Here is a 9,762-nt window from a genome sequence, read left to right as displayed (position 1 = left end):
GGACGTGAGCTCAGTGAACTGCCGGACGACTCTCTGCAGCTGCAGCCGCGTGTGACTGAGCTGAGGCGGAGAGCGCTGCAGGCCGCACAGCTGAGCGCCGTCACCGTGCTCTCTGACCGGTTCCTCATCAAGTTCCTGCGGGCGAGAGACTTTGACGTGGAGCTTTCTCTGAAGGTACAGAACCGAACCGGACCGGACTGAAGTAGACAAGTAAAAGAAAAGTAAAGCAGAAGTTTGTGTTAGTTTTAGTCACTGCTGTGTAATCACTGACAGATGCACAACTTCCTGCCCTAAAACCAAGCTGAATTGACTATTTCTACATTTGTCCATGAACTGCTTTTGTCCACGGACATGTGTAATATTTATTTGCTTGGTTATGATTGTGTTATAATGGACAAATATCGTTTATTTGTGTGCGTTTACACACTTTTATGCAGTTGTGTAATAGTTATTTTGTTCCTGTAAGACACAGATTAAAGGGCCAGTACACGGGAAAATCAGTTATATTTGAATAATGTTGAAGTTCTTTATCGTATCGATGTCATCGTTGTCGTCTTCCTCTTATTGTGTGTGTGTGGAGAATGTTATTCTGTCTATTCAATTTTAGAGGTGTGGCAAAACATCTCAGACTTTCCCACGGCTGATATGTGTTTGTTTATGTGGTGTCGGATGTATTTAGGTCATAATTCATCATCATCATCGTTGACACGAGATTCCGCGCAAGCACAATGAGCGAGTAACGTGAAGCGAAAAATGACAACGTGACGATGCCTGGGAAATGTTGCCCTCCCATCTTGAGCTGTGTCGGCACATACGGTCCTTGAATTTGAGGGAATTGGTCCTGGAAGGTGCTTGAATTTGATGTCTCTGCAGGTTTCAATAAGTCAAATTTAAGACTTTTTTAAAGAGCATAATGAATACAATTTAAGACCCATTTCAAATCCATACTGGCAAAAAAGTACAAAAGACATGAAGGAAAATTGGAGCTACAAATCGTTGAACTTGCAATTTCGGCTTAGCTGTGGGCTTTCGTTAAAGGTGCATTATGTAATAAATCATAAAATCCTCCTAATATGTCACAGAGACTCAGGAATAATGTTCATATAACAAACTGAACTCACCAACAACAACAGTACAGACAAAATATTTGCGTTAAATAAAATATTTTGCAGACTGCAAATCATGTTTATGTTTTGAAATCATGTTTTGGCGTCATGTGGCGCCACCTACCGCCGTCTACCAACCATTGCAGTCAGTAGAGTCTCAGCTGCCGAGCAACCGCGGGTTGCCAGTTACGTCAGAAAACGAAAACCTAAAAGACCTCGGTGTTTTGAATTTTAGTGTAGTAACCGTTTTTGGCCACATTCTTACATATGGCGCTTTTAAGTTTTCTCCGCTGCTATGCTAAGCTGTAACACGCCGCGCCGCGCGCAGCACAGCACACTAGCTAGTTAGTGCTCAATCAATTCTGACCGGGCAGCACAGATGGCCTACTTTAGTTCCGTGTTGTAGTTCTGTTCTCAAAAATAGAAACATTTCAAAGCGAGACTGAAGTTTAGGAACATTTGTAAGACCTTTCAAAATTGTATTGAAGACCTTTTATGAGATTTTAGGTGAATTTAAGACATTTTAAGGCCTTAAATTCAAATTATTGGACTCTTTAAGACCCCGCGAATACCCTGGTGTGGGAACTAATAATAATAATAATGATGATGATAATCTGCTCCCGGCTCCATCATTATCTGTTTTGAGTTGTATTTCTCTTGAACTGTAGTTCAGTCTGTACAATAATAACATGGACTTTCAACGATGCCATGTTTATAATGAATAATATTTCATTACGTTAAACAATTTTTCTCTTCCATAACAACCAGGTTTAACAAAACCTGAAATATCCTGACCTGATGAACGTCTTCTTGTGTCCCTCCCTGTGTGCAGCTCTTACTTAACTATCAGCGTTGGCGGCAGGAGAGTCCCGAGATCAGCCGATGTCTGTCTCCGTCCTCTGTCCTCGGCCTCCTCAGCACCTCGTATCACGGCGTCCTCCCGCAGAGGGACCACGCCGGCAGCCGAGTCCTGCTCTACAGGATCGGTCAGTAAACGCAGCAGTGGCGTCCCAAAAACATGTGACACTCGGCTTCAGGGCAAATTCCAATTCCTATCTTGACCCTCAAGCTCAACTGGCCCTCAAAACCAAGTGTTGAGGGTTATTTTGTCACTTAGAAATGGGACACCCCCTTAAATGCAGATACGTCTTCAGACTGTAGGGGGCAGAATAACGCGAAAAAAGCTGCGTCCAGTCTGTCAACTCCAAAAAAGAAGAAGAAGAAGAACGCATTTACGTCAGGATTATTTATTACGATCCGTTTGTCAGTCAAGTTATTAGGTTGTCATTTAGTTATAAGATGATACTCATACAAATACCACAACTACTGACATATTCGTAAAATAAAAATAAATGTCGCGCAACAATGACGTCAGTAATCCATAATATGGGCCTAAACTATGGAGTTAGATTTGTGTCTTTATTATTCAATCAAAAAAAGTTTGCTTCAATCAAAAAAATATTTTCAATCAAAAAAATATTTTCAATCAAAAAAAACTTCACTTCAATCAAAGAAAAAAAATTGTTTGAATGCAAAAATATATTTGAGACTCAAATAAATGCATTTGAACACTGTTTTTCTTTGATTGAAAATGTTTTCTTTGATCGAAGTGAAGGGTTTTTTTTGTTTGAAGTAAGTTTTTGATTGAAGTAATGCTGTTTTGTGTTCGGGCCATATTATGGGTAGGACATTTGTGTCTTTATAACTCAATCAAAGAAGAAGTTGCTTCAAACAAAACAAAAATATTTTCAATTAATAAAAATCACTTCAATCAAAGAAAAAAAGTGTTTGATTGCAAAAAATATATTTGAGACTCAAAAAATTCCATTTGAACACTTTTTTTCTTTGATTGAAAATGTTTGTTCAATATTGAGGGCGGTACAGCCTTGACCTCTCACCTTAATTTTTCTGAGAATCGGGACAGCGCTTGCACTGGAGGGAGCGCACATTTTTGAGATTGAGGGTTAAGCAAGGAATTGGAATTCAGCCCTAATGTCTCCCTGTTCACCTCTGTCCGTCTGTCCGTCTGTCCGTCTGTCTGTCTGTCTGTCTGTCTGTCTTCAGGACAGTGGAACCCTAAGGACTGGTCGGCCTTCCAGGTGTTCAGAATCAGCCTGATGACATCGGAGATCATTTCCTCAGAGACACAAACACAGAGGCGGGGCCTCAAGGCCATCTTTGACCTGCAGGGGTGGAGCTTAGGCCACGCCCTGCAGATTAACCCCTCCCTCGCCAGAAAGATATCGTCCGTGCTCTCGGTAAGGCCGTCGGTCGCGCTTGGGATTAAGTTCAGAGCTGCAGCTAACGATTATTTTCCTCATTGATTCATCGTTTGAAATTCGTTACAAATGTCAGAAAAAAAACGCTTGATCGGCGTTAGTCAAACCTGTAAATGACGATGTTCTCGAATGTCTTTTTTTTTGTGCACAAACCAGAATGATTCAATGATTTCTTTGTTATCGTGGAGCAAAGAAACAAAGAAAACGGTCACATTTAAGAAGCTAAAACAATCACACGCGTTGTTTTAATCGTGAAAAAAACTTCAAAACAACTAATGAATGATCGATATAGTTGACAATGAATTGCTCTTGATTAGATTAATGATGATTTGACATGAATTTTTAATGTGTGAAATGTAGAGATCGTAAGGCCTGTGTAGAGTAATTGATACTAAATTAGCTTTTTCAACAATTAAAACAAGCTTTCTGACTTTTCAGCTCCTCAAATGTGAATATTTTCTGCATCCTTTGCTCAAAGAAATCGTTTGACACTCGGTCACTTTTGGTTTGTGGACGTAAACATTTTGACATTTGGCATTTTTTTGGACCGAGCGAGTACCTCTCGCTTGATTAACCGTGGAATCGTGGACAGCTGCAGCCCTGAACGACATGACAAAGTGTTCCAAATAAAAAAGGAGAACTTCGGCTTGTAACGTAACCTCGTGACGAAAGTGTGTGAGTTTGCATCACAGGACGTTTCAGTGTGTCAGTTCCTTCACGTCTTCTACCTCAGACGGTTTCCTAACCACGGTGCATCTGTCTGTCTGTCTGTCTGTCAGGACTCTTTCCCTCTCAAAGTGAGAGGAATCCACCTGGTGAACGAGCCCATGTTCTTCAGGCCCGTCTTTGCCACGATCCGTCCCTTCCTGCCAGAGAAGATCAAGCAGAGGGTGAAGAGCCGTTTTCCTGCTCTCAGGCTACATCCTTAATATGACTTACTGTACATGTACCAATGTTACCACAATGTTATTTTGTGAGTCCTGTGTTCACATTTATCAGTTTGTGTCCCCGTGAGCTAAAAATCCATGCTGCTCTCCATAGACTTTGGTGTGAGGAGAGTGAGCAATTTTACAGTCCGGTTACGTAAACAGCGGTTCTCCTGAACAGCAGATCGTCCTGCTCCGGGCACTAGTCCGGTCACATCCGGTTGCGTACATTGAACCGCAGAAGCAGGGCCGTTTCCTAGATGTTTGGGGGCCCTATGCGAGATACTATTTGGGGGGCCCTATTTTTTCAAACTCGAGGTAGAGATTCCTAACTTTTTCATATAACAGATACAGTATGTTCTTGAAAAATGTTTAATATAAACTTTAAGGTGGCATAACAAGGTAGCATAACATAAAACAGTTTTCACCGGCGATTCAAAAACAGTAAAAAAATAAATAACTAAACTTACTTCTAAATAAATATAATGGATTATAATGGCATTTTTACCTGATTACCCAACGAACACTTACATGCTTTGCAAATATATGCACAATGAATGCATGCAATGCATGCAAATAAAGACAGGTACTTTTAATTCTCAAAAATAAAATATGGGCTCTGAACTTGCAGCTTGGGGGCCCCCTGGTGGCTGCGGGGCCCTATGCAGCTGCATAGTCCGCATATAGCAAGGAACGGCTCTGCGTTGTGGAGGTGTTTCACGAGCGACAGTGTCTTCTGACTCTGGGTCAAAGTCATAAAAGGGACTGCGGCGGGGAGTCGTGAAGAAGCTATTTTTAAACACTGTTAAAACAATGTTTTGATAATGAGTAGCAGTGCATCCACCTTTCCAGAGGGGGGAGCTGCGCTTCTGAGAGCGGGTGAGCTGATTATGTCACTTCCGGGTACTGGCCAATCACAAGACAGTTGGGAAGGCTCTACGCCGGCTGGCCAATCACAACACACTCTGTCTTCTGGGTGTGAGAGTTCAGTCTGAAGCATCGCGGCTGAGGACAGCGTCAGTAAGGAGAGATTTCTATCGGCTCGTTTACAGCAACTAGGAGGTTTTTGACCATAAAAACAAGTTAATGTATGTAAGTAGACCTCCATAACTAACATATATGTGCAACAGGACCACTCTATGTGACCTTTAAGACGTCTGTTAATCCCTCACACCATAGGATAATTTGGCCAGATAATTTGATATGACATTTGTCATAATAACAGTTTTCATTTTTCTTCTTCTTCTTCTTCTTCTTCTCCGTCGTAGATCTACATGCACGGAGCGGATTTCCACGACTCTCTGAGCGACTTCTTCTCGCCGGCCGTCCTGCCGCCAGAATACGGAGGGGAGGGGCCCGCAATAGAGGAGGTGTGTCAAGACTGGACCAATCACCTGCTCCAGTCGGAGGCGCTCCTGCAGCAGATCGCCGCTCACCCGACGGCCGACGTCGCCGCTCGTCCCGAAAACCGCTCGATATCGCGAGAGGCAGAGAGCGAACGATCCTCTGAGGAGGCGTGATGTCTCTCTGGAAGACTTTCCTTTACTGTGTGAGTTACTGTTCAAAAAAACAAAAAAACTTGAGTTTACACGATGCCACGTTGTGCCAACTGAAATCTGACCAAACAGCGGATGTTACGCAACACCTTTAGACGCAATTTGTAAAAAAAAAGTACTATTACGGAAAACACCGTCTCATTCCTCGTGCAACTTCTGTGAAATAGTAGTAGAAATAGTCGTTGTGTGTTTTTGTTTTGTTTTTTTTTCTACATTTTTTATTTTTGTTTTGTGAGAGCATGCTTATACAGAGCTTACTTTCACTCAGGAAAAAGTACAATAGCATTTCCGCCGCTCACAATTGGATTATTATTTTTTTTCCCCTTTTAAGAAACAAAATAAAAGTCAGATTAGATCACATTTGAGAACTTTGAACAAATCGGGAAAGAGAAGACGTACAACAAAGAGCAAAATATATCAAATAAAAATGTGTACAAGGGAGTACCTTGAAATAAAATAAACAATACAAACTAGTCATTGATCCAAATAAAACATTCAGAAATAAAGCATAAAAACAACATTACAGGGTCAACCGTTCAGTACTTCTGTCTGTTCAAGATATCTAACCTAATTTGGCCCACAGTTTAATAAATATGTTTTTCTTAAGTCGAAGGGAGAAGGTAATCTGTTCCATGAGGTAAATGTCATTTACTATACAAGGGAGAAGCCAATGCCTTGTCAGTGCTTTTTTGCCAGCGGTTATTAAAATACTAAATAAATATTCATCAGTTTGTCTGACCTGTGAATCCGATTTTCCTAAAAAATAATGTAGAAAACTGCATTGGTAGATTAGTATTAATTAAATGATGTTACTGTATTGTACTATGAAGTGTAACCAGTACAACCTCAACTCAAAGAGGTAATTGTTCATTTAAAAACCGTTTTAGACGTATTATTTTTAGCTCAGCGGGTGATACTTTAATCCTATCGGAAGACGTATTTACAGTGTGCGAAATACTTCTGTGGGCCTTTTCCACAGCGCCATTTGGAAAGCAATTCATTAAAACATTAAAAATACAAAATTACAAATAAAATAATTAATATTTTGTCTGGTTATAAAGGATAATGTATGTGTTAAACTGGAATTAAAAAGAACACTAATGGTTCTTACTGGAACCATTAGTGTTACCAAGAACCCTTGAAAAACCCTTTCTTCAGGAAAAGGGGTTTTTCAGAAGCAAATAGTTCCAGGTAGAACCTCAGCCCCTTGTAGAAGAACCCTTTTGGAACCCTTATTTCTAAGAGTGTACAATTAATTATAAATGAATGAATACAGGAATAAATAAATAGATAAAATTATGAATACACTGAAGAAAAGTACCAATTTATCAATGGGATTTTTTGATGAAAGACATGCATCAATTTATTTATTATTTTTATTATTTTAGTATTTCTGTATAATTCATTCATTCTTTTATTATGTGTCAACATGATATATGATCATCATGTCATTAATTAATGAAGGAAATGCTAAGCTGTGTTTGTACTTGAGTCAAATAAACTGTATAAATGAGTGTCATAATAGGACACAGATATAGCCCTAGTGTAACATCCCCTGTACTGTTGTTATCATGATCTTGATATTATTTTCCTGGAGTTCTATACAGTAAGTCATGAATGGATTCTCACTTCTCTCTTTGCTCTTTGTGCATTTTCAGACCTTTGATCAGTGTTCCTGGGTCAGTGAGCACACGGCTGGTAAACATTAACAGATTAACTGATCTGGGATCAGCATGTAATGAAAGTACAGCGATTTAGATAAAAACAAGTACACTAATGTATGTTTTTTTTTTTTTTAAAAAGAAAACATGTTATTTTGTTGTATAACCCAGTCCTCCCTTCTTCTTCTGGCAGACTGTATACACTAAGCTGTGTAACACTGCCCTCCACAGGAACAGGAAAAGAAAAACATTTCTGACTGTAGTGTATTTGCAGGAGACAAATAATCAGGCTTCAGCACACAGTCTTTACTTTGTTACTTCCGGGAACAGACTCAGTAAACACATCAATAATTGTTGGCCAACCAAAAGTAACACAGCAACTGCCTTTGCAATAATGACCCACAAGGAAACAAACTCAGAGCGCAAAAATCCCATAAATCAATTACATTCTTCCCCTTTTTCCAGATGCGATTGTCCAGACTTTTACCAAACTGCTTACTACAGCAGAATAAAAATGAAGGCGTGGCAAAGTCATAATCTGGCACCATACAAGTCAGGTGGGTTCAAATAGATCCCATTACACTGAAAACACTTCAAAGGATAGAAACGACATCATAGGAAGTGTCATCTCTGACTGACCTCCGCCAAGGGGTTTGTTTGTTTGTTTGTTTGTCCGTCTGTTAGCAACATAACTCCAAAAGTCACGGACGGAATTGGACGTCACTTTTCACTAAAATGTTCGCAATGGGACCAGGAACAAGTGATTGAACGCTATCACCGGTTACAGCACTCGTTGTCTGACCCAGGCGCGCCGGCAGGGTGTATTTTGTCGGCACTGAGCTGCCTTGGCGGTCTGGAGGTTTGCGCTCTCCAAGTGCTTTTCTAGAAATGCAAACATGAGTGTTCACCCGTTGAGTTTTTGTTTCATTTTTTTTTCTTTAGGATTTCTAGCATTGTATATAAGTTACATCAGACCTCTGAAAAGCCAGGGGAAATCATACTTTTTAAACAATTTCAGTGAAAATCGACGTGTTCAACAGCTAATGAATAATAACACTAAATTAATAGAAGACTACCGGAAGTTGAAGCATATACATCAAAGTTCCCTCTCAGAATGGGCAGCGTTCAAGGACCTGCGGAAAAAAGAGTCTGAGGAAAAGCTGAAAGTGAGTGAAAGAAAGAAAGAATCGCATGCAAACCTGACTCAGTTTAGTAAGAAGTGTAAGGAAGAACTGGATCAATTCAATCCACAGCTGCTTCATGAAACCGAAACGCTTCGATCGATTTTTAAATCACCTTACTTGTCACTCACGAGATACTGTAACATGAGCTCACTGGAATGTCCACGTTGTATGCGCGGCTGGACGGAGCACAACTCACGATGCTTCCTCTTGGTACATGAAACTAGGAAATGGTTAACTGCACGCAAGGGATGTCTTGATTTGGGTGGTGACCTGGCTGTGGTCTCGAGTGCGGAAGACCAGGAATTTTTAACCAGACTTGCTAAGTATAATAAGTCTATCGTATCGAAGGGATCATGGATTGGGTTGCAGGACATGGCTATAGAGAATAGATTCAAGTGGGTCAATGGCAAAAGACTTGGACAATACGAATACAAAAAAGACGGAGACTTATTTCATTACTGGGCTCCACATCAACCAGACAACAAGATTTTAAACTGGACCCTTGAAGGACTGGACTGCGTTATTATTAGGGATATCGTAAATGAAAACTTTAAAATAACCCTTAATAACTGGGATGACATTACCTGCCGTGGTAATAGATATTTCTTGTGTGAGAGAGAAACTTTCATATTGAGCTGAAGTACTACAGCACAGACTGTTGGATTAGACGGCACACACTTCCACCATCACCACCCGACAATCAGGACTCTGAACACCGGTCAGTCATCCAATCGGTCATCCAGTCAGTCATCCAGTCAGTCAGTCATCCAGTCAGTCATCCAGTCAGTCATCCAGTCAGTCATCCAATCTGTCATCCAATCAGTCATCCAGTCTGTCATCCAATCAGTCATCTAGTCAGTCATTCAATCAGTCATCCAGTCAGTCATCCAGTCAGTCATCCAATCTGTCATCCAGTCAGTCATCCAGTCAGTCATCCAGTCAGTCATCCAATCTGTCATCCAATCAGTCATCCAATCAGTCATCCAGTCAGTCATCCAGTCAGTCATCCAGTCAGTCATCCAGTCAGTCATCCAATCAGTCATCCAGTCA

General features: G+C 40.6%; 1 protein-coding gene across 1 annotated transcript in view; it reads left to right on the top strand.

Annotated features, from left to right (window-relative positions):
* The window catches only part of ttpa (tocopherol (alpha) transfer protein), a gene marked incomplete at its 5' end in the record, with an annotated part of 7,622 nt that extends 6 nt beyond the window's left edge, over window positions 1-7,616 (top strand). The window contains 6 exons of the mRNA XM_083888854.1: window positions 1-174; window positions 1,939-2,092; window positions 3,171-3,364; window positions 4,165-4,275; window positions 5,580-5,860; window positions 7,526-7,616. The exon at window positions 1-174 is cut by the window's left edge and continues 6 nt beyond it. Coding sequence (XP_083744980.1) covers window positions 1-174; window positions 1,939-2,092; window positions 3,171-3,364; window positions 4,165-4,275; window positions 5,580-5,831 — 885 coding nt within the window. The 3' untranslated portion in view covers window positions 5,832-5,860; window positions 7,526-7,616. The remainder of the gene's footprint in view (window positions 175-1,938; window positions 2,093-3,170; window positions 3,365-4,164; window positions 4,276-5,579; window positions 5,861-7,525) is intronic.
* Between the last annotated feature and the right edge of the window lie 2,146 nt (window positions 7,617-9,762).

Source organism: Microchirus variegatus, assembly GCF_963457635.1.
Source record: "Microchirus variegatus genome assembly, chromosome: 5".
Taxonomy (NCBI): domain Eukaryota; kingdom Metazoa; phylum Chordata; class Actinopteri; order Pleuronectiformes; family Soleidae; genus Microchirus; species Microchirus variegatus.
This window is presented reverse-complemented; position numbering and strand designations above follow the sequence as displayed.